Genomic DNA, 27,548 nt, shown 5'->3' on the forward strand with positions numbered 1-27,548 from the left:
CAGAAGTGATGCAGGTCTCAGACGTTTACCAATTCAAACCCACGAGCACTGGTATGGTGCTGACAAACCTAGAAACATAATCGGGGCGAATCGGGATTCGAACCCACAATCATAGGTTTCTGGTGTGCCCAAGGGACGCAACCCTGCACAGCGAATCGCGGCGCCTTAGACGACTGGGCCACTCGTGCCCCTGGGAGTGGTGAACACTAAAGGATAATAGAATATCTGTTTTATAATGTGAAAGCATGGGTGAGTCTTCGAATTAACGTCACTGTTAAATTCGATAAAATTATACAGCATATGACATAATTTGGGAGGACCATTTTCAAAAGAAAGCTTATTCCAAAAGGATATTACTCGTTTACAAACTCTAAAATTAAAGTTTCCCGCCCCAATTCATCATAGACCATAACATTTGGTGTTGAATTTCTGAGATGTATCGGCTGGACTATTTAGGAATTTCAGATGCACTCGTTCAAACATTTCTACATTTTAGGTACAACCAAGGTATAAAAGCTTTTGAGGCATTTTCATTTAATATATTTGGTCTATAGACAAGTCACCTGTTCCCATGTAATTGGATTCCAAGGTATGTAAGACTATCAATAATTTCTGGAACCGTTTTTTCCAAAAGAGAAATTTTAATTTTTTCAAATATGCATTGGTGTATTTCAGACAAAAATGTTAATTACGGCCATAAACCGTTTGCGAAAATCTGATCGAGCTGGGGATGTAATACCATTATCATCTTGAAAATTTGATGTTCATGTGTTCAGAATCTGGGTGAATAATTTCCCGAAACAACGTAATAATGTTATTGGTCTATAAATGATTACCCTTATTTTCGTAAATAGGTTTTATTATGCCTGTTAGCCATATACCAGGCAGTTACCCAACAGGTGAACACTAGATCAAAATATTCAGAGCAAGGAGGAGTTAAACGATCAATGGTATAAATGATATATCATTTTCAACGTAATTTAATGCTCTCCAAGGGATAGCCATCGCGGTCAATTAGTGGCGATGCAAACGAGATATACTGGTCCAGCAGCTTGCATATTATATACATTTTCCTGTTAAGCTTGTGAAAAATATATTAAAAAAGTATAAAGACGTATATGCACTGTAATACATGTAGTTCCCTTGCAGCTTGTTTAATTTCTTCTGTTGATATTCTCGTATTTTATATTTGGCAATCATACACTTGTCTGTCTGTCAAATTTCGTCAGGGTTATAATCGATGTCATTTTCTCGGGTTGGTTTAATGTTTCAAAGAAATTATAGAAAGCATCAATATCTGGCTCTGAGGCATTTGATTGTGTGTTGTTTTTATTGAAAAACTTCCAGAATTCTCTTGGTAAATGTTTAAGATTTCCCCAAGTGTTGTATTTAATTAACTTCTATACTGGCGTATATGTTTATCCATGTCAAGCTTTAGTATCTTAGTATCGCCTTATTTATTTGACTGTTAGATTTCTTCAGACTTGTTTTCGATATTTAAAATTTCTTAACTCAGCTTAACTTCTACAGTCTACAAACCAGGGATTATTTTCCTTCTGCTTTCTCTTCAATACAGTAAATCCAAATGTTTTGCTAGCGTCAGCAAGTGCGCTATTTCCTCGGCAAGATTGTTCAAAGGAACTGGGTCACGAAGAGTTGTGCGGGCTTCAGGAACTGACTGTTTTAATCCTTTGTGCGGTGGATATCTGTATTGTGATGGAATGCATTTGAATTTTCCTGCTTATAACGTTTTATTCTTCGCTATTTTGTGGATTAAGTGCTATTTTGTCTTCAACTGGAATATATATAGGAATTCAAAATGAACATCACAAGACAATGCACGTCTGATAACAAATGTGAGAAGTCCATTACTTTAGAGTCCACAAAGAGGGGTAAAAGAGATGGTGATGCTATTGTATAATCTCTAACACGAGTATCTCTACATGTTGATTCACCAATCATTTTTTTCTTTACCGATTCTACCGTTGCGTACAAACATATTTAAATGTTTAAACATTTCAAAGTTAGGCATCACTGTAGACATGATAAACTGTACTCTCACTGTCTGAGATAGTATTACACAAAGATATAGTGTTTACATCAACTGTTGTGGCATCACTGTAGACATGATAAAGTGTAGTCTCACTGTCTGAGATAGCATTACACAAAGATATAGTGTTTACATCAACTGTTGTGGCATCACTGTAGACATGATAAAGTGTAGTCTCACTGTCTGAGATAGCATTACACAAAGATATAGTGTTTACATCAACTGTTGTGGCATCACTGTAGACATGATAAAGTGTAGTCTCACTGTCTGAGATACCATTACACAAAGATATAGTGTTTACATCAACTGTTGTGGCATCACTGTAGACATGATAAAGTGTAGTCTCACTGTCTGAGATACCATTACACAAAGATATAGTGTTTACATCAACCGTGGTGGCATCACTGTAGACATGATTAACTATACTCTCAATGTCTGAGATAGCATTACACAAAGAAAAAGTGTTCACATTATGATTAACTCTAGGCATTTGTAGCAAACACAGAGGTGTGACAGCGCCTGTGTTAATTCCTGTTTACCTCATGGGTATCACACATTACTTCCCTGTTATGATCGTATGTCGACTTTGGCCACCGATCCTGATTTGAATAATAACTATGAAAATAGTCATATTCCCGGGGTTTGTCTACTTATGATAATGAACAGAAAGTAAAGCATTCCTTTAGTACGTCTCTTAACAAACGTATTTGTTTTATTTTGTATCGACATAATTTTTAAAAGATCACATTAAAGCAAGTATGCAGCAGAAAAATAACCAAATAACCAACATGTTTAACGGAATAATGTTTTGATGCAGACTGACAACAGCATATTGGCACATCAACACATCGCTTATATTCAATAAACGGCAATCCATATGCATTGTTTGATTTGCTTTGAAAGAAGTTCTGGATCTCAACATCTCACACCAATGAGTTCCAATAACAACGTCTTTAGAGATAAGAAACGTTGTCTGACATCATCGATCGTTCCAGGAAACATCGAACTTCCTATGAATTAGGAGGCTAAAACAAGGACTGGTCGGCTCGGAGTCAGTAAACTGTGTCTGAGTGGGGTATTCATATTATACTGCGGCATGGAATCTCAGTGTGCTAGCACTTTAAATCGGCATCAGTCCGAACAAATACAAGCAGCCACACACACACGTGCATGCACGTCGCTATATAAGTGCAATAATCTTGGACGCGACGTTAAACCCAATTTCATCTCACCTCCTATAAATTATCTTCATATGAATGAGTAAATGACGCCGATTTTATGATAATGTGTTTTTTCGCCTCTGAAATATATCCTAATGTTGCCTTTACGGAAGATAATGTTGAGTTGCAGTTTATACGCTGAATCTTAATACTGCCTTTACCGAAGATAATGTTGTCTATATGCTCTACTTGGTTGACAGAAACATTCGATCCCGAATGGTATCTCACTACAACTACAAAATACCTGCATGAAACTAAAATTGCAGTACAAAGATACCAAAATTGTTGCATTGAGCTACATAGTATATCCCTGTATGTTCTTGTATCAGCGTATATGTATTATGTTTTCTAATGATAATGAGATCGCAGTATAAATTCAATGGTAAATATAGATGTAAGCAGCAACGTCAGGTTCCAGTGACACCTTTACCTACTGCTGTATCAAGATTGAGATAGACGCCCAATCGTATGGCCTCACCTTTGCTTCATCAGAAACGATAGCAATGAATTAATGTTCTTCGAATTCATTGTTTTAGCTCATACGTTTGGTCCTATAAGAAGAAAATTAGTAGTCCGTAGATCAGTTTGATTGTAGAAATAATCACTTCAGACAGAAGTGGCCGCCACATCACATCATATGACTTTTGACATATCGCCAAGAACAAACACTCTTCACCAGCCATTAGCAATATACGGAGCTGCTTATGCAACTACTGTACATGGTAACTTTCCATGCTAGAAATAACATTAAGAAGTCATGAAAAATGAATGATATAACAACTTTGGCCCAGAGGACAATACTCGACTCAGTGTCGAATAAAACAAAAGGAAAAGACCATAATGCATGAAATTGCATTTTGTTTTCACGTGATCGATCAAAGCGATATTCTCTTTAGGAATAGCTTAGGTTTCTTTGAAGTGTGCATTTTGACATCAGTTATGCTAATTGAAATAACCACAAGTTAGTCATTATCATCTATTGGTTGGGACATCCACAACATGGAACTTTATTCGTTATGACGACGTCACGCTACTGTTCTTGCAGTTCATTCTGAGACAGGAGTTCACTGCCCATTCTGAACGTGCATTTGAACACGTAAAACTGTCACAACTAAAGGTCATTATACAAAATAATAGAGACATTAAATATCAACCATAACATGGTCAGAGAAAATCACTCGAATCTGTTGATTCTATTTTCAGAATCAACGGTTTCGGCACCACAGAAACAGGTGTAGCCGTTACATTCAGTGATGGAAAAGTCAATCGAATTCCGGAAGTAGAATAAATTCGCCCCATTTTTCGCGTGATTTCTTCATTATTGAATGTAAAGGCTGTGTCCGTTTCAGTGGTGTCGAACTATGTTACATTTCTTTGTACAGATTATATTCCTTGAACTTGAATTTGTCAATGACGACTTGATACATGTCCCTGCTACAGGCAAACCATTCCAAGCTCCTTACGTGGAGACGTGTTGAGCTCACCTAGCAATATGGCGACCAAAAATGCTTTGCATCCCAATCTCCAGGATTTTTGAGTGTGCAAAAAGATAAATATATCAGGAAGATAAATTCTATCGACCCCAAGTACTCGGGCACATCAATGGCATTCCCTTCATGGTAAGCCGACAACTTAAAATATCCCATTGTTGAAGACAAGCATAAACAACAGCTCTACATTACAGTCAGTAAATGCAGTATCAAGATATGTATGGTATTGTTAGAAGCAGCACATAACCAGAAACTAGACATCCACTTCTAGTTAAGGCAACATCAAGATTTCTATACCTAATTTATACAATTTCTATGTAATAGATAGAGAACGAGTGCCATGGCCAGTACTTTATCGGGATATATACGTACTGTTGCGAGAACAAGGGCGAAGCGAATATATTGATATTGAAATGAGTCAAACTTTGGATGATTTTGAAACTTAACCAAAATTTAAAACCATCGACCTCTAAAAATCATGATCTTTTTGCATCTACATGTAGTACTTCAGCCATGATATATGATGAATACCAGGATCAGTGGGGTTATAACATTTGTACAGGATGGGAAATACATAAAAATAGAAACGTCTATGGTCATGAACCTTCATATCCGTACCACTTGATTTTAGAAGAAATAAACCATTGGCTACCCCCCAGATCTCTTTATCAGATAGCGCGCTATCTTGGGGCATATGAGGGACAATTATTCGAGATTGTGTTTTGGATTTTCAGGCTGAGAAATCAAAACCGTCTCTCTGCAATGACCAGTCAAGTCCAGAAAAAGGGGACAGGTTTCAAATTTAAGCAAAGCGACAAAGAGATCCAGTTTGCTTTGGAATAGAAATTTAGCCAGCAGAATTTATGAAATCAATTACAAAAGGTGGTTATTGGTTTTTAACAAACAAAAGAACCCATTGTTTGTTGTTTAAGTCCTGGCATGCTGAAAAGTTTCATGAAGCACGAGCGTTTTACGCCTATATAAACTGTATACTTTACAGAACTTTATCAGCATAATACATATGGACCGCCTCCGTGGTCTAGTGGTAGAGCGTCCGCCCAGAGAGCGGACGGTCCGATGTTCGATCCCCGGCCGCGTCATACCAAAAGACGCCAAAAGATGGTAATTGTTGTTACCCTGTCTGGCGCTCGGCATTAAGGGGCGAAAACAAGGGCCGGTCAGCTCGGAGTCAGTACACTATGTCTGAGAAGGGGTATTCATGTTAAACTGCGACATGGTATCTCAGTGAGCTAGCACTATAAATGGGCATCAGTTCGGACTAGTACAAGCAGCCACACACACACACGTGCATGCACGTCGCTATATAAGTGAAATCATCTTGGGCGCGACGTTAAACCCCATTTCACCTCACCTCACCTCAGCATATAAATGTACTCCACAAGATCGAAATAGTATATATATTTTTGTTGTTGTCAGGCTGATCCGAGAGCACGATGTCAATTTCTTTAGTCCTTAATTTCTATTGTTTGGATTACATGTTTGCAATTTTCGAAACCTTGTGTTGGCCCAAATACAAAAAATATAAAGAATCCTCCATATATAAACATATAAACAATAAAGCTGAGGATTTTTAAAGCAAACAAATGACTTCTTGCAATCCTGTTCAAGTACACAAAGTTAATACTTATTCTGCATCTGTTGCTCCAATACGACATTTGACAGAAACATGATAATCATTTTCCCAATACGCGAGTGAGATAGAATTAGTTGACTGGCTTTTATAAAGGAGTTGTCACTTCTCTGTATTTTCTACAAACGTCAAGGTAATTATAAAGATAATTCCAATCCTCTCATTTTGTAGGGGCGGTCGGGTAGCCTAGTGGTTAAAGCGTTCGCTCGTCACGCCGAAGACCCGGGTTCGATCCCGACATTGGTACAATGTGTGAAGCCCATTTAAGGTGTCCCCCGCCGTGATATCGCTGGATTATTGCTAAAAGCGGCGTTAAACCATACTCACTCACTCTCATTTCGTAAATAAAGGCACAGACAGTTTTCAGAGGAGAAACATTGAGCTGATTCACGCCCTTGAGGACGTCGGTTCTGTTACATTTAAACAGACTATTTTTCAAATGAATGTGTACCGATTTATTGTAAGAATTGGAATATATATACACTTAAAAAAGTTAAACCTTACATAGATTTTATAAGCTTATAAACAGAGTGAATCAAAGTGAATGATACAAATTTAACAATGTGGCTAAACCACAGTGCCATGATGCATTACAACTGTCCAGGACATGATCACCTGTGATCTGACCGAACAACATTCACGGGTGTGCCTGGTGTGTCTGCAGGGGTGGATTCCGTCGGCGAACACGGCGATCCACAGCATCCCGCAGATGCTCAATCAGGGTCAAATCGGGTGATCGAGCAGACCATGGTAATATCTTTACGTTGCGGGAAAGGCTCGCAGACACGTGCAGTATATGAGGTCGGGCGTTGTCTTGTTTGAAAAGTCCACCATTGGCGTTAATGAACGTGACGAAGTGACGTTGCAAGATCTCGTCTCGATAGCGGACCGAATTCAATGCACCTACCACATGCCAAAGATCAGTCCGGCCGCCATGGTGGATACCAGACCACACCATGACGCTTCCGACACCAAATCGATCCACCTGTTGCACACTTCGGAGGAGAAAGCACGACTGTGTGCACATATGTTTCCTTTAACTGTGACTTGATATTGCATTTACTGCACATGATGCCGTATATGTAATTATATGTTTCCTTCAACTGTAAATGCAATATCACGCTATATGCGTGATATTGCATTTACTGCACATGATGCCGTATATCTAATTATATGTTTCCTTCAACTGTGACATATGGCGTGATATTGCATTTACTGCACATGATGCCGTATATCTAATTATATGTTTCCTTCAACTGTGACATCGTGATATTGCATTTAATGCACATGATGCTGTATATCTTATTTTATCATAAAATGGGTAGGTTTCTCAGCAGGATAAAGCCAACGGATAAAAACGATATCCGTTGGGGTCATATGCGGATAGAGATGCAAATATGAAAGGTCAAGTAGGGACCACTTTCAGTGTTTATAAACAAACATGGCGTCGCCCTTGTCATTCGGCGATCGAGTCAGAATTAACCATCAGGAATCTGGATAAACTACAGGGATAATGGCTATCAATAGTCTAATATACTGAAAATGAGTGTCTAACTATGACGTAGCTAAGGTATTTTATAAGTCCTGGCAACTTTGGAGATATAAATTTCGAAACAATTTTGCGAGGGCACTATGCCTAGCCAAGCCGCACCAATAGCCATATCTGTGCTTGTACACCTCTGCGGCTTGAAACCTTTTCCACAAATTAAAATAGCTGGATTTGGCCGAAATATGTTTGAATTGTTACCTTGATTCGTTTTGTCGCTGTGTGTACATCTGACTGCATTTTTTAACGGTATGACAGGACAGGCCGACTGTCAACAACGTCTGAACGTGGCCGAGACGTCTCATAGACTAGGGTTAGAGTAGCTTCCCTTTGACAAAGGGCAGTTACTCTAGCGGACTGACCGATGGATTGCCGCGAAAGGCAATTAAAAACAATTGATGTTTTGCGTATATGCTGCTTCGCCACTGTATAAGAAACAGATTTCAGTTGGAACTATATTGGCTAAATGTCACTGTCCGACTGACACATCACTTACCCTGTGACGTAATAAATATTAATGCGCGCATTCCAGGAAAACTCGCAATGTTTCAGTAATGTTTGTGTGAGAGAGAAAACGATTTTCAAGCACAGCATTAAAGAATGGCATTATATGATAAAAAGGTTATCAAGCTTGTGTGTTTAGGGAATGGTAGATATCCTGTATTAGGAATAAACACTATGTATTTAGCCCCCCAAAGCTCGCTTAATACAATGTTTATTCCTAATGCAGGATATTTACCATCCCCAAACACACTCGCGTGATAACCTCTATATATGTTTACTTCAACTGTGACATCGTGATATTGCATTTACTACAGATGATGCCGTATATGTAATTATATGTTTCCTTCAACTGTGACATATAACGTGATATTGCATTTACTGCACATGATGCCGTATATCTAATTATATGTTTCCTTCAACTGTGACATATAACGTGATATTGCATTTACTGCACATGATGCCGTATATCTAATTATATGTTTCCTTCAACTGTGACATATAGCGTGATATTGCATTTACTGCAAATGATGCCGTATATCTAATTATATGTTTCCTTCAACTGTGACATATAGCGTGATATTGCATTTACTGCACATGATGCCGTATATCTAATTATATGTTTCCTTCAACTGTGACATATAGCGTGATATTGCATTTACTGCACATGATGCCGTATATCTAATTATATGTTTCCTTCAACTGTGACATATAGCGTGATATTGCATTTACTGCACATGATGCCGTATATCTAATTATATGTTTCCTTCAACTGTGACATATGGCGTGATATTGCATTTACTGCACATGATGCCGTATATCTAATTATATGTTTCCTTCAACTGTGACATATGGCGTGATATTGCATTTACTGCACATGATGCCGTATATCTAATTATATGTTTCCTTCAACTGTGACATATGGCGTGATATTGCATTTACTGCACATGATGCCGTATATCTAATTATATGTTTCCTTCAACTGTGACATATAGCGTGATATTGCATTTACTGCACATGATGCCGTATATCTAATTATATGTTTCCTTCAACTGTGACATATAGCGTGATATTGCATTTACTGCATATGATGCTGTATATCTAATTATATGTTTCCTTCAACTGGGATTCGAACCCACAATCATAGTTTATGACGTGCCCAAAGGTGTGCTGCAGACGTCGTGTTGATGTCGACACCGTGTTGCCACTGGTGCGTTCCTATCTTGTTCCGTTAATTTCCTGGCCATTTAAAAAAGGATTCTGCAAGTGGTTCCAGAGCATTTGAAACATTCCCGACATGCGCAAGTTACTGGAGGCCCGCCGGACACAGGCGGCCGTTCACTGGTGGCGTTGGGAGCAGAATGAGGTAGACTTGAGGCGATAGATAGTGGCTGTATGGACATCCATTGCCATGGCAACCTCATGTGCACTTTCACCATCACAAAGTCGACCAATGGCTCTTTTCTCTCCAAATATGCCAGTACATATCACAATTTGAACAACAAACGAACAATGTAAGTACATTGCTGGCTGGGGCATGTCGTGCAGCTTGTTTTTCAATGCCTTGTAAAACCGTATCCCTTTTGAAAAGCATTTTTTGGTCGTTCCGTTTACAGCAGGCACAAAATCACTTTATATATATTTATATACATATAATATTCAGCATTGCATTATATTCACCTCAATAGTTGTAAATGTACATAAAATATGGTTTAGGTAGATCAGTTATTACAAATGATAGTATTTGTAAAAATCCAGAGTAGTATATTCTTAATAGTAAGTATATTCTGAACTAAGAGAAGAATCTCACAAGAAAAAGGATCTAAACGGAAGGAAAGCCAAAAGTACATACTATGCGTTTTCCAATTACTGCAAAAACTATTCAGAGCAAGGAAGGCCATAGAAAGCAATTCTTTTGAGTACTTAACATAATCTTCCAGGGACATGTCCGTCCGATAGGCGTAAACGTAATTGTTTGTAGTGGTGACGCGCTAAATTGATTCAACAACTTGTGGCTGTTTAATGGGCAGATTGTGTCCAAGTAGATGTTTTGGGTCTTACAATTAACGCTTATGTAAACTCTGTACCCCCTAAGCATTGCAGATTAATTCCACTGTGTATTCTACTGTGAGGCATTTATAGCCAATATCGAAAAAACATATCTCCACTTTCGAACATTTTGAATCGGAGGTGAGGTGAAATTTGGTTTTTAACGTCGCGTCCAAGATTATTGCACTTATATAGCGACGTGCATGTACGTGTCTGTGTGGCTGCTTGTACTAGTCCGGACTGATGCCGATGTATAGTACTAGCCCACTAAGATACCATGTCGCAGTTTAACATGAATACCCCACTCAGACACAGTATACTGACTCCGAGCCGACCAGTCCTTGTTTTAGCCCTTTAATGCCGAGCGCCAGACAGGGTAACAACAAGTACCATCTTTTAACGTCTTTTGGTATGACGCGGTCGAGGATCGAACCCCGGATCTTCGCTCTACCACTAGACCACGGAGGCGGTCATTTTAAATCTGAAACGGGAAAAGGGAAAGGCACCACGATTAATGCAATTATTATATATTGTTTCAATTTGTTATAACATAGAAAAGACATATTTCTTATGTTTGAAGCAGAATTTGACACGTCAAACCCTATGTTCAGTAATGCAAATGAGTTTTATGTGTACTTATTGCAAACTTATTGGCATAATACCCATCATGGCTTGCCATCATCTTGAACGGGTACAGACACAAGTGTAAACACTACTTTCCCAGCCTATTCCAAACCTTTCAGGAAAGTATTATGATTGGAAATAACATTAAAACAGTAAGAAATAAATGGAAAGTGGTGCATCGATGTATATATACGTATATATACGATATATTCCAAACCCAAACTAGTCCACTTTTTTTATGGAGTGATTACTTTGATAGGATGCCGATACGGTTCCTATTCTAACCTGCTGGCTACAATTGGTGATTCAAGTGGTACTTGATTGACCTCAACGTCATCAGCTTAGGTTCGCACGCTGCGTCATAATAGTTAACATCAAGCAAAATGACTTTGAGAACATGGCGCCGTTAAAAAATGTTTATATCAGTTTTTTTCGCACGTCTTCTACTTCCGTCGACTTACCGGACGAAGAGATAGAATGTGGTAGCCCTTGAGACTCGAACATGATTAACTCATTGATAAATTGGCATTAGGATCTGGGTGGCCTAATCGTCCAAGGCGTTGTAATTCTCTGTGCAGAGTTGCATTCATTAGACGTCAGTGTAGGTTCGAATCCCAGCTCGCCCCGATTATGTTCCTAGATTAGCCAGCATAAAATCTTTTTCGGGTTTCCTCCAACAATGAAGCGTCGTTAAACCTAACACAAATCTGTTTTACTGTTCGACAGGCTTGTACTCGCCACATTAATCATTGTGCCAGTCGGTCCCTCGTGCTACACTGAAGCTGGTGTTCCATGCACTAGTTGGTTGTCCTACGGGATCGGTATGTTAGTTAACCGCAAGGTGATAGATATGTTGGTCAACTTTATACATGTATGGACTGAGATAGCTTCATTGGATTGTTAGTTAACTCACATAGTCTCAAGGTGATGGCAAGGTCATAGATATGTTGGTTAATTTTGTGTATTGAACTTACAAGGTCTCAAGGGAATGGCAAGGTCATAGATATATTGGTTAATTTTGTGTATTAAACTCACATAGTATCAAGGGGATGTCAAGGTCATAGATATGTTGGTTAATTTTGTGTATAGAACTCACAATGCCTCAAGGGAATGGCAAGGTCATAGATATGTTGGTTAATTTTGTGTATAGAACTTACATAGTCTCAAGGGAATGGCAAGGTCATAGATATGTTGGTTAATTTTGTGTAATGAACTCACATAGTCTCAAGGGAATGGCAAGGTCATAGATATGTTGGTTAATTTTGTGTAATGAACTCACATAGTCTCAAGGCAATGGCAAGGTCATAGATATGTTGGTTAATTTTGTGTATTGAACTCACAATGTCTCAAGGGAATGGCAAGATCATAGATATGTTGGTTAATTTTGTGTAATGAACTCACATAGTCTCAAGGGAATGGCAAGGTCATAGATATGTTGGTTAATTTTGTGTAATGAACTCACATAGTCTCAAGGGAATGGCAAGGTCATAGAAATGTTGGTTAATTTTGTGTATAGAACTTATATAGTCTCAAGGCAATGGCAAGGTCATAGATATGTTGGTTAATTTTGTGCATTGAACTTATATAGTCTCAAGGGAATGGCAAGGTCATAGATATGTTGGTTAATTTTGTGTAATGAACTCACATAGTCTCAAGGGAATGGCAAGGTCATAGAAATGTTGGTTAATTTTGTGTATAGAACTTATATAGTCTCAAGGCAATGGCAAGGTCATAGATATGTTGGTTAATTTTGTGTAATGAACTTATATAGTCTCAAGGGAATGGCAAGGTCATAGAAATGTTGGTTAATTTTGTGTATAGAACTTACATAGTCTCAAGGGAATGGCAAGGTCATAGATATATTGGTTAATTTTGTGAATTGAACTTACATAGTCTCAAGGCAATGGCAAGGTCATAGATATGTTGGTTAATTTTGTGTATTGAACTCACAATGTCTCAAGGCAATGGCAAGGTCATAGATATATTAGTTAATTTTGTGCATTGAACTCACATAGTCTCAAGGGAATGGCAAGGTCATAGATATGTTGGTTAATTTTGTGCATTGAACTCACAATGTCTCAAGGGAATGGCAAGGTCATAGATATGTTGGTTAATTTTGTTTAATGAACTCACATAGTCTCAAGGCAATGGCAAGGTCATAGATATGTTGGTTAATTTTGTGTAATGAACTCACATAGTATCAAGGGAATGGCAAGGTCATAGATATATTGGTTAATTTTGTGAATTGAACTTACATAGTCTCAAGGGAATGGCAAGGTCATAGATAAATTGGTTAATTTTGTGAATTGAACTTATATAGTCTCAAGGGAATGGCAAGGTCATAGAAATGTTGGTTAATTTTGTGTATAGAACTAACATAGTCTCAAGGCAATGGCAAGGTCATAGATATATTGGTTAATTTTGTGAATTGAACTTACATAGTCTCAAGGCAATGGCAAGGTCATAGATATTTTGGTTAATTTTGTGTATTGAACTCACAATGTCTCAAGGCAATGGCAAGGTCATAGATATATTAGTTAATTTTGTGCATTGAACTCACATAGTCTCAAGGGAATGGCAAGGTCATAGATATGTTGGTTAATGTTGTGTAATGAACTCACATAGTCTCAAGGGAATGGCAAGGTCATAGATATATTGGTTAATTTTGTGAATTGAACTTACATAGTCTCAAGGGAATGGCAAGGTCATAGATATATTGGTTAATTTTGTGAATTGAACTTATATAGTCTCAAGGGAATGGCAAGGTCATAGAAATGTTGGTTAATTTTGTGTATAGAACTTACATAGTCTCAAGGCAATGGCAAGGTCATAGATATATTGGTTAATTTTGTGAATTGAACTTACATAGTCTCAAGGCAATGGCAAGGTCATAGATATGTTGGTTAATTTTGTGTATTGAACTCACAATGTCTCAAGGCAATGGCAAGGTCATAGATATATTAGTTAATTTTGTGCATTGAACTCACAATGTCTCAAGGGAATGGCAAGGTCATAGATATGTTGGTTAATTTTGTGCATTGAACTCACATAGTCTCAAGGGAATGGCAAGGTCATAGATATGTTGGTTAATGTTGTGTAATGAACTCACATAGTCTCAAGGGAATGGCAAGGTCATAGATATGTTGGTTAACTTTGTGCTTTGAACTCACAATGTCTCAAGGGAATGGCAAGGTCATAGATATGTTGGTTAATTTTGTTTAATGAACTCACATAGTCTCAAGGGAATGGCAAGGTCATAGATATGTTGGTTAATTTTGTTTAATGAACTCACATAGTCTCTAGGGAATGGCAAGGTCATAGATATGTTGGTTAATTTTGTGCATTGAACTCACAATGTCTCAAGGGAATGGCAAGGTCATAGATATGTTGGTTAATTTTGTTTAATGAACTCACATAGTCTCTAGGGAATGGCAAGGTCATAGATATGTTGGGTTTTTTTGTTTAATGAACTCACATAGTCTCTAGGGAATGGCAAGGTCATAGATATGTTGGTTAATTTTGTGCATTGAACTCACATAGTCTCAAGGGAAGGGCAAGGTCATAGATATGTTGGTTAATTTTGTGCATTGAACTCACATAGTCTCAAGGGAATGGGAAGGTCATAGAAATGTTGGTTATTTTGTGTATGGAACTCGCATAGTCTCAAGGGAATGGCAAGGTCATAGATATGTTGGTTTGCCGTGTCTGGTAAACTCATATGGTCTTAAGGGAGCACAGGGCGATGGATGTACTTGTTCAGTGTATGTATTTTTTTAATAATATTTCAGATTGTACGTTATGGCATCTGAGACACTACTACTGTTGTTGGCGGTGACCATGGCCGCGTTGTCCGAAAAGATATGCACGGACGTTGGCAAACTTCCTATCCAGAACAACACGCGCCTCACCCACCACACCTTCCTGTCCATGCACATGTCAAGTATTATGATGTGTGCCCGGGCTTGCATAAACAGGGGGCGCTGCAAGTCCTTCAACTTCGAACTCTCGTACCGGTCCTGTGAGCTGAACCAGGCCAACTACGCCGAGACGGGCACCCTCAGTAATGAGGATCCGTGGGTGTATTATGACATTGCAGGATTCCCTCAGGTAACATACAATATGATAATGATATAATATTGTCCACCAAGTCATACAACAGGCTCGTTAATACACACTTTTTAAAAGTACACCATGTTAAAAAGAAGCCATGTAATACAACACCCAAGTTAATTCAGTACACAAGGTAATACAGCACGTAAGTTAATACAGTACACAAGGTAGTATAGCACATCAGGTAACAAACCATATCAGGTAACACCAGGGAAAGTACCACACAAGGTAATACAACACATCAGGTAATACAGCACACAAGGTAATACAGCACACAAGGTAATAAAGCACACAAGGTAATACAGCACATCATGTAATGCAGCACACAAGGTAATATAGCACACCAGGTAATACAGCACATCATGTAATGCAGCACACAAGGTAATACAGCACACAAGGTAATACAGCACATCATGTAATGCAGCACACAAGGTAATACAGCACACCAGGTAATGCAGCACACCAGGTAATACAGCACACAAGGTAATACAGCACATCATGTAATGCAGCACACCAGGTAATACAGCACACAAGGTAATACAGCACACAAGGTAATACAGCACATCATGTAATGCAGCACACAAGGTAATACAGCACACCATGTAATGCAGCACACCAGGTAATACAGCACACAAGGCAATACAGCACACCAGGTAATACAGCACATCATGTAATTAGCACACAAGGTAATACAGCACACCAGGTAATACAGCACACCAGGTAATGCAGCACACAAGGTAATACAGCACACCAGGTAAAACAGCACACAAGGTAATACAGCACACAAGGTAATACAGCACATCATGTAATGCAGCACACAAGGTAATACAGCACACCAGGTAATACAGCACACCAGGTAATGCAGCACACAAGGTAATACAGCACACAAGGCAATACAGCACACCAGGTAATACAACACATCATGTAATGCAGCACACAAGGTAATACAGCACATCATGTAATGCAGCACACCAGGTAATACAGCACACAAGGTAATACAGCACACAAGGCAATACAGCACACCAGGTAATACAACACATCATGTAATGCAGCACACAAGGTAATACAGCACATCATGTAATGCAGCACACAAGGTAATACAGCACACCAGGTAATACAGCACACCAGGTAATACAGCACATCATGTAATGCAGCACACAAGGTAATACAGCACACAAGGTAATACAGCACACCAGGTAATACAGCACACAAGGTAATACAGCACATCATGTAATACAGCACACCAGGTAATACAGCACACCAGGTAATACAACACATCATGTAATGCAGCACACAAGGTAATACAGCACACCAGGTAATACAGCACATCATGTAATGCAGCACACAAGGTAATACAGCACACAAGGTAATACAGCACATCATGTAATGCAGCACACAAGGTAATACAGCACACCAGGTAATACAACACATCATGTAATGCAGCACACAAGGTAATACAGCACACCAGGTAATACAGCACACCAGGTAATACAGCACACCAGGTAATACAACACATCATGTAATGCAGCACACAAGGTAATACAGCACACCAGGTAATACAGCACACAAGGTAATACAGCACATCATGTAATTAGCACACAAGGTAATGCAGCACACAAGGTAATACAGCACACCAGGTAATACAGCACATCATGTAATGCAGCACACAAGGTAATACAGCACACCAGGTAATACAGCACACCAGGTAATACAGCACATCATGTAATGCAGCACACAAGGTAATACAGCACACAAGGTAATACAGCACACCAGGTAATACAGCACACAAGGTAATACAGCACATCATGTAATACAGCACACCAGGTAATACAGCACATCATGTAATGCAGCACACAAGGTAATACAGCACATCATGTAATGCAGCACACAAGGTAATACAGCACACCATGTAATGCAGCACACAAGGTAATACAGCACACCAGGTAATGCAGCACACCAGGTAATACAGCACACAAGGCAATACAGCACACCAGGTGATGCAGCACACCAGGTAATACAGCACACAAGGTAATACAGCACACAAGGTAAAACATCACATTAGGTAATACCAAGTTATACTCGTTAATACACACTAGGTATAAAAGGACATCAGGTTATAAATAAAGCCATTTAAGACAGTTTCCCAGTTGATACAGTTCAAAAGGTCATATTACACATCAGGTAACACACAACACCAGGTAACACAGCACACAAGCTAATTCAGCGCACCAGGTAACACAGCACACAAGCTAATTCAGCGCACCAGGTAACACAGCACACAAGCTAATTCAGCGCACCAGGTAACACAGCACACAAGCTAATTCAGCGCACCAGGTAACACAGCACACAAGCTAATTCAGCGCACCAAGTAATACAGCACATCACGCAATACAGCATATCATATAATACAGCACACCAAGTAATACAGCACACCAGGCAAGACAAAACATGAGAAAAACAGCAAACCAGGCACTATCTCAGGCAAAGTATTATAACCTACAGGATGATACGACACACAAGGCACTACACCATGCTAAGTAATACAGCATACTAGGTACTATGAAACATCAGGCAATGCAGTACGTTAGGTTATAAAGCACACTAGATGATATAGCATGCCAGGAAATGAGTAAGTGAGTGAGTGAGTTTTACGCCGCGTTTAGCAATATTCCAGCAATATCACGACGGGGGACACCGGAAAATGGGCTTCACACATTGTACCCATGTGGGGAATCGAACCCGGATCTTCGGTATGACGAGCCAATGCTTTAACCACTGGGCTACCCCACCGCCCGCCAAGAAATGCTAGCTAGCATGCTAGCTAAAACGGTTCGTAACGACACACCAGCATGTTAATACAGCAAGGTATGATTTCCATCTCATGTATACCATTGGAAAGTAATTTATCCTTGATGTTCTGAAAATAACATGGTGGTGGCATAACCAAGTGGTTAAAGCGCTCGCTCATCATGCAAAATGAACTGGTTCGATTCCCCACATGGGTACAATGTTTGAAACGTATTTCGTGTGTTTCCCGTCGGGATATTTCCAAAACCTATTGCCAAAAGCGGTATAAAATCATATTCCCTCACTTGAGTGAAATAGTCATGAACCGTGTTGTCTCAGCGGACTCCTTTCTGTACACCTTTAGTGCTGATAGCAGACACTAAAAGCATGTTAAGGGCAAGTGCAGATTATGCCATGTTCCGCTCTAAACACAAACATAGTATGTTGTGATCACTGCTGTCGTTAGTAATATGGTGTCAGTTTTCTCTTTCTTGGGTGCCACAAAAATCAAGTTATATGTCCATGTTGTTTATTTTAGTCAGTGCGACAAGAGTGCCAGGGTGTCACGTGTGGTTATAATGAGACGTGCGAGATTTCCTCGTCACTCCAACCAGCCTGTCACACATGCAGCATCGCAGCAGCCTGTGGAGTATGCTACCCCACCACAGGTAGGTACACTGTACACCATGCTACCATACCACAGGTAGGTACACTGTAGACCATGCTACTCTACCACAGGTAGGTACACTGTACACCGTGCTACTCTGCCACAGGTAGTTACACTGTACACCATGCTACTCTACCACAGGTAGGTACACTGTACACCATGCTACCCTACCACAGGTAGGTACACTGTAGACTATGCTACCCCACCACAGGTAGGTACACTGTACACCATGCTACCCTACCACAGGTAGGTACACTGTAGACCATGCTACCCTACCACAGGTAGGTCCACTGTAGACTATGCTACCCCACCACAGGTAGGTACACTGTACACCATGCTACCATACCACAGGTAGGTACACTGTAGACCATGCTTCTCTACCACAGGTAGGTACACTGTACACCATGCTACCCTACCACAGGTAGGTACACTGTAGACCATGCTACCCCACGACAGGTAGGTACACTGTACATCATGCTACCCTACCACAGGTAGGTACACTGAAGACCATGCTTCCCTACCACAGGTAGGTACACTGTACACCATGCTACCCTGCCACAGGTAGGTACGCTGTACACCATGCTACCCTACCACAGGTAGGTACACTGTACACCGTGCTACTCTACCACAGGTAGGTACACTGTACACCATGCTACTCTACCACAGGTAGGTACACTGTACACCATGCTACTCTATCACAGGTAGGTACACTGTACACCATGCTACCCTACCACAGGTAGGTACACTGTACACCATGCTACCCTACCACAGGTAGGTCCACTGTAGACTTTGCTACTCTACCACAGGTAGGTACACTGTACACCATGCTACTCCACCACAGGTAGGTACACTGTAGACCATGCTACTCTACCACAGGTAGGTACACTGTACACCATGCTACCCTACCACAGGTAGGTACACTGTAGACTATGCTACCCCACCACAGGTAGGTACACTGTACACCATGCTACCCTACCACAGGTAGGTACACTGTAGACCATGCTACCCTACCACAGGTAGGTCCACTGTAGACTATGCTACCCCACCACAGGTAGGTACACTGTACACCATGCTACCATACCACAGGTAGGTACACTGTAGACCATGCTTCTCTACCACAGGTAGGTACACTGTACACCATGCTACCCTACCACAGGTAGGTACACTGTAGACCATGCTACCCTACCACAGGTAGGTACACTGTACATCATGCTACCCTACCACAGGTAGGTACACTGAAGACCATGCTTCCCTACCACAGGTAGGTACACTGTACACCATGCTACCCTGCCACAGGTAGGTACGCTGTACACCATGCTACCCTACCACAGGTAGGTACACTGTACACCGTGCTACTCTACCACAGGTAGGTACACTGTACACAATGCTACCTCACCACAGGTAGGTACACTGTACACCATGCTACTCTACCACAGGTAGGTACACTGTACACAATGCTACCTCACCACAGGTAGGTACACTGTACACCGTGCTACTCTACCACAGGTAGGTACACTGTACACCATGCTACTCTACCACAGGTAGGTACACTGTACACCATGCTACTCTATCACAGGTAGGTACACTGTACACCATGCTACCCTACCACAGGTAGGTACACTGTACACCATGCTACCCTACCACAGGTAGGTCCACTGTAGACTATGCTACTCTACCACAGGTAGGTACACTGTACACCATGCTACTCCACCACAGGTAGGTACACTGTAGACCATGCTACTCTACCACAGGTAGTTACACTGTAGACCATGCTACCCTACCACAGGTATGTACACTGTACACCATGCTACTCTACCACAGGTAGGTCCACTGTAGACTATACTACCCCACCACAGGTAGGTACACTGTACACCATGCTACTCTACCACAGGTAGGTACACTGTACACCATGCTACCCCACCACAGGTAGTTACACTGTACACAATGCTACTCTACCACAGGTAGGTACACTGTACACCATGCTTCACTACCACAGGTAGGTACACTGTACACCATGCTTCTCTACCACAGGTAGGTACACTGTACACCATGCTACCCTACCACAGGTAGGTACACTGTACACCATGCTTCACTACCACAGGTAGGTACACTGTACACCATGCTACTCTACCACAGGTAGGTACACTGTACACCATGCTACCCTACCACAGGTAGGTACACTGTACACCGTGCTACTCTACCACAGGTAGGTACACTGTACACAATGCTACCTCACCACAGGTAGGTACACTGTACACCATGCTACTCTACCACAGGTAGGTACACTGTACACAATGCTACCTCACCACAGGTAGGTACACTGTACACCGTGCTACTCTACCACAGGTAGGTACACTGTACACCATGCTACTCTACCACAGGTAGGTACACTGTACACCATGCTACTCTATCACAGGTAGGTACACTGTACACCATGCTACCCTACCACAGGTAGGTACACTGCACACCATGCTACCCTACCACAGGTAGGTCCACTGTAGACTATGCTACTCTACCACAGGTAGGTACACTGTACACCATGCTACTCCACCACAGGTAGGTACACTGTAGACCATGCTACTCTACCACAGGTAGTTACACTGTAGACCATGCTACCCTACCACAGGTATGTACACTGTACACCATGCTACTCTACCACAGGTAGGTCCACTGTAGACTATGCTACCCCACCACAGGTAGGTACACTGTACACCATGCTACTCTACCACAGGTAGGTACACTGTACACCATGCTACCCCACCACAGGTAGTTACACTGTACACAATGCTACTCTACCACAGGTAGGTACACTGTACACCATGCTTCACTACCACAGGTAGGTACACTGTACACCATGCTTCTCTACCACAGGTAGGTACACTGTACACCATGCTACCCTACCACAGGTAGGTACACTGTACACCATGCTTCACTACCACAGGTAGGTACACTGTACACCATGCTACTCTACCACAGGTACGTACACTGTACACCATGCTTCACTACCACAGGTAGGTACACTGTACACCATGCTACTCTACCACAGGTAGGTACACTGTACACCATGCTACCCTACCACAGGTAGGTACACAGTACACCATCCTTCGCTACCACAGGTAGGTACACTGTAGACCATGCTTCGCTACCACAGGTAGGTACACTGTAGACCATGCTACCCTACCACAGGTAGGTCCACTGTAGACCTTGCTACTCTACCTACTCTATTTCGACGATAACATCCATGATGTTGTTAATGATGTAAATTTATCTGATATTGAGCGAGATATTTTAGAATCGGAAATTGAAGTCGCTGAAATACACGATGCCATTAATACAGTTAAATCAGGTAGATCTCCAGGCCCCGATACCTCAGTGTTGTTTTACCGTTTAACCTTAATCTTAAACATCCAGTTAACGATCTCGCCCTACGAGCAAAACAGGCCCTAATAAATCTATTTGTCGTTCTAGATAAATTGCGTGTTATCTCACCTACTATTTGCTTCAAAATGTTTGATGCTCAAGTTCAACCAATCTTATTATATGGATCAGAGGTCTGGGGTTTTGAAACCTATTACAATATTGAAAAGGTACACTTAACCGCATGTAAAAGAAATGTTTCTAAATCGGCTACAAATCATATGGTCTATGGCGAATGTGGTAGATACCCGTTATATATTTGTTCATATTTACGTTTACTCAGATACTGGCTCAAAATAACAGAGATGTCGCGGGAACGAATGCCAAGAAAATGCTACGAAATGCTTGTCTATCGTGATAGTGTTGGTTACGTAACCTGGGCATCAAACATTAAGCATTGACTTTTCTCTCACGGATTTGGATATGTTTGGCTTAATCAAAGCGTTGGAGACAAAATGTATTTTCTTAGCTCTTTCAAGCAGGTAGCAATTGATATGTTTACTCAAAATTGGAGGTCGCCACTAGATAACAGTACACGTTACGACGTCTATAAAACCTTTAAATATTGTCTAACACCAGAGATTTACCTGCATACTATAACAGAGAGAAAAAATAGAGACACATTTATTGAACTTAGGCTAGGGTTAAATGATTTGATGTGCAACAGGGGTCGCTTCTCCTCTATTCCTAAGGATATGTGTTTTTGTCCATTCTGCGAAAACCATATTGAAAACGAATTACACTTTTTGTTTATATGTCCAATTTACGACAACCTAAGATTGAAATATATGCCTGATATCACTAAGAACCACTATTCCATGAACAAAATATTATATTTTAATGGTATCCCTTGTCAAAAATTAACTAAGATATTACAATACATCTATCAAAGTCTACGAGTGCTTTGTAAATTACTCAGTAAATCCGATATGTCCAGAAATAATTAGTTGTTTTGAAACTTTCGCATCTAGATCAGGAGTATCTACATTTCATTTTTGTCTGTTTGTTTCTACTAGAAATGCATATACATTTAAATTGTCAAATTGTCTTGACATGATGAGTATATTACTGATAGATCCTTTTGTATTGAACGTCGTGCTATGGCTGAAAGCCTTTGCGACGTAAAACTTCATGTTTCTATTCCATTCCTTTTGTATTCCTTTTGTATTTTATACTACTACTGCTGCCACTGTGGTTATTACCACTGTTATTACAATACCTCTATTACATGTCAAGCATCATATTAGTTATCCAGTAATTATAGAATGCGCTGTACAGCTGTAAATGATATTGTTTATCTGTATGTGTATGTGGGCCAATGGCCTTTCATACAATAAAGATTGATTGATTGACCACAGGTAGATCCCCTGTACACCTTGCTTCGCTACCACAGGTAGGTACACTGTGGATGATAGGCTACACGAACACAGGTAGGTACACTGTGGATGATATGCTACACGAACACAGCTAGGTACACTGTGGATGATAGGCTACACGAACACAGGTAGGTACATTACACAGGTAGGTACACTGTGGATGATATGCTACACGAACACAGGTAGGTACACTGTGGATGATAGGCTACACGAACACAGGTAGGTACACTGTGGATGTTTCGCTACACGAACACAGGTAGGTACACTACACAGGTAGGTACACTGTGGGCGATAGGCTACACGAACACTGGTGGGTACATTGTGGGCGATAGGCTACACGAACACTGGTAGGTACACTACACAGGTAGGTACACTGTGGATGATATGCTTCGCGAACACAGGTAGGTACACTACACAGGTAGGTACACTGTGGATGATATGCTTCGCGAACACAGGTAGGTACACTACACAGGTAGGTTCACTGTGGATGATATGCTACACGAACACAGGTAGGTACACTGTGGATGATATGCTACACGAGCACAGGTAGGTACACTGTGGATGATATGCTACACGAGCACAGGTAGGTACACTACACATGTAGGTAAACTGTGGATGATATGCTACACGAACACAGGTAGGTACATGTTGGACGATATGCTACACAAACACGAAGACAATGAAGAGTAGTCTACCCTACAAAAGATATAGACAATGTCGAATATAGACAATGACAAACAATACCCGTCACATGCTGTGATACACTGGTGTAGAGTGGCCGACCCCAGGTAGTAACACACTATGTGTTACCCGACTACTGATGGGTTAGTGATGACTGTGTTTGTCGGCGACAGAAGGTATTGCATGGCTGGTGACAACAGTACCTGTACTACGTTTTATAGCTGAAGAACCATCATCAGGTGACACCTTGTCATCAATAAAACACCTTGTTATAACATAATAAACCCGGCAGGTTAATTCATGTATTTCCCTTTGTTTAGAGGTTGCAGGGAGGCGATACCGATCCTACGGCTGCTTCAAGTCAGCAGGCGGAAATGTCCTGCCAGAACTCCTTGTCAACCTGCGAGGCGACATTGACTGGAATGATCTCACCAAGACGCTGGATGCTTGTGCGCTTGCATCTGCCTCGACGAACAGGGAGTTTTTCGGGATACAGTTCTGGGCTGAATGCCACATTGGGAATGCCACCGAGGCCAACTTCCAGACCCCTGTGACCATCAGCGCATGCGCCACTGTGTGCCCGAATTCTGTTGCCGACGGTTCCTCTACACAGGTGTATCAGTGGATATAGCATGCACCTTGTACTTAACAACCTGACACCGTCGCCTTGTGTATCAGTGGATATGGCATGTACCTTGTACTTAACAACCTGACACCGTCGCCTTGTGTATCAATGGATGTAGCATGCACCTTGTACTTAACAACCTGACACCGTCGCCTTGTGCATCAGTGGATATAGCATGCACCTTGTACTTAACAACCTGACACCGTCGCCTTGTGTATCAGTGGATTTAGCATGCACCTTGTACTTAACAACCTGACACCGTCGCCTTGTGTATCAGTGGATATAGCATGCACCTTGTACTTAACAACCTGACACCGTCGCCTTGTGTATCAGTGGATATAGCATGCACCTTGTACTTAACAACCTGACACCGTCGCCTTGTGTATCAGTGGATAAAGCATGTACCCTTGTACTTAACCTGACACCGTCGCCTTGTGTATCAGTGGATATAGCATGTACCTTGTACTTAACCTGACACCGTCGCCTTGTGTATCAGTGGATATAGCTTGTACCTTCTACTTAACAACCTGACACCGTCGCCTTGTGTATCAGTAGATATAGCATGTACCTTGTACTTTACAACCTGACACCGTCGCCTTGTGTATCAGTGGATATAACATGTACCTTGTACTTAACAACCTGACATCGTGGCCTTGTGTATCAGTGGATATAGCATGCACCTTGTACTTAACAACCTGACACCGTCGCCTTGTGTATCAGTGGATTTAGCATGCACCTTGTACTTAACAACCTGACACCGTCGCCTTGTGTATCAGTGGATATAGCATGCACCTTGTACTTAACAACCTGACACCGTCGCCTTGTGTATCAGTGGATATAGCATGCACCTTGTACTTAACAACCTGACACCGTCGCCTTGTGTATCAGTGGATATAGCATGCACCTTGTACTTAACAACCTGACACCGTCGCCTTGTGTATCAGTGGATATAGCATGCACCTTGTACATGTACGTAACAACCTGACACCGTTATATGTAGCACTGATATAATACTATCATGTTGCATCTTTTATCAGTGGATATAACATATCACCTTGCATCATGAAGCATTGATACAATACTATCACGTTGCATCCTTGTGTCAGTGGATAAACATATCACTTTGCATCATGAAGCATTGATATAATACTATCACGTTGCATCTTGTATCAGTGGATATAACATATCACCTTGCATCATGAAGCATTTATACAATACTATCACGTTGCATCTTGTATCAGTGGATATAACATATCACCTTGCATCATGAAGCATTGATATAATACTATCACGTTGCATCTTGTATCAGTGGATATAACATATCACCTTGCATCATGAAGCATTGATATAATACTATCATGTTGTATCTTGTATCAGTGGATATAACATATCACCTTGCATCATGTAGCATTGATATAATACTATCACGTTGCATCTTGTATCAGTGGATATAACATATCACCTTGCATCATGAAGCATTGATATAATACTATCACGTTGCATCTTGTATCAGTTGATATAACATATCACCTTGCATCATGAAGCATTGATATAATACTATCACGTTGTATCTTGTATCAGTGGATATAACATATCACCTTGCATCATGAAGCATTTATACAATACTATCACGTTGCATCTTGTATCAGTGGATATAATATTATCACGTTTTATGACGTAGCAATGATATAATATGATCTCGTTGCATCGATAGCATGTAGCAATGATATAATATTATCACGTTGCATCGATATCATGTAGCAATGATAAAATATTATCGCGCTTATCATGCAGCAATGATATAATATGATCTCGTTGCATCGATATCATGTAGCAATGATATAATATTATCTCGTTGCATCATCTAGCAATGATATAATATGATCTCGTTTCATGTAGCAATGATATAACATGATCTCGTTGCATCATGTAGTGTAGTCACTTAATGTTCAACTGTCCATAACCTGTCAGGGAAACAATATCTAACAACGTCTAACATGACAATACCGTGCCAGTTTTGTTACTTAATTTTCCATTGTTATGATATTAAACTGTACATAATTTGTCAGTGTTATGAAATTCAACTGTACAGAACTTTTTTTTACAGAGGCTTACAGAGGCTTAATATTCAGTTGTGCAGAACGTGTGAATGGTATGATATAAGGGTGTCAGTAGATTGTCAGGGTAACATCGCTGAATTGTTATTTTCTTAATTGTTATATAATATTTTCTTTACAGACAGTACACATTGTTTTCCCTCTACTGTTATGTTTGTTATACGACATCGTTGTTTGTCATGTGTATTTGAAATTCCTAGGAATGTGACGATGGTAGATCTGTTTCAAAGTATCAGGAATTGGTATCGTTTTCAAGATGGGTGTGGTCAACTCACGCTTTACGAAAACAACCACAGTAAGGGACTATTCTTCCCAACGAGTTAACAATCACAGCAAGGGGCTATTCTTTCCAACGAGCTAACAATCACAGCAAGGGGCTATTCTTCCCCACAAGTTAACAATCACAGTAAGGGACTATTTTTCTCCGCACGCTAACAACCACAGGCTACTAGGGATTACTCTTCTACACGAGCTAACAATCACAGGGAACTAGGGACTGTTTTTCTCCAGGCGCTGTCAATCACAGGGCACGAGGGTCTATTCTGCCCCATGGGCTAACAATCACTGGGTACTAGGACATGGGAACAATAAAATGCTCTTCTTTGCCATATGTATTTTTGTTGTATTACCTGTTCTT

At 40.6% G+C, this 27,548-nt stretch overlaps 1 protein-coding gene across 1 annotated transcript in view; it reads left to right on the forward strand.

The window, feature by feature from the left end:
- LOC124113611 overlaps nt 1-27,521 on the forward strand; it is a 29,255-nt gene extending 1,734 nt beyond the window's left edge. The window contains exons 2-4 of the mRNA XM_048384429.1: nt 14,920-15,238; nt 18,567-18,696; nt 24,490-27,521. Of these exons, the coding sequence (XP_048240386.1) occupies nt 14,930-15,238; nt 18,567-18,696; nt 24,490-24,800 (750 nt within the window). The 5' untranslated portion in view covers nt 14,920-14,929 and the 3' untranslated portion in view covers nt 24,801-27,521. The remainder of the gene's footprint in view (nt 1-14,919; nt 15,239-18,566; nt 18,697-24,489) is intronic.
- Nucleotides 27,522-27,548: the final 27 nt, after the last annotated feature.

The sequence above is a fragment of the Haliotis rufescens genome, unplaced genomic scaffold (assembly GCF_023055435.1).
Source record: "Haliotis rufescens isolate VD_foot unplaced genomic scaffold, xgHalRufe1.0.p SCAF_5, whole genome shotgun sequence".
In the NCBI taxonomy this organism is placed as follows: Eukaryota; Metazoa; Mollusca; class Gastropoda; order Lepetellida; family Haliotidae; genus Haliotis; species Haliotis rufescens.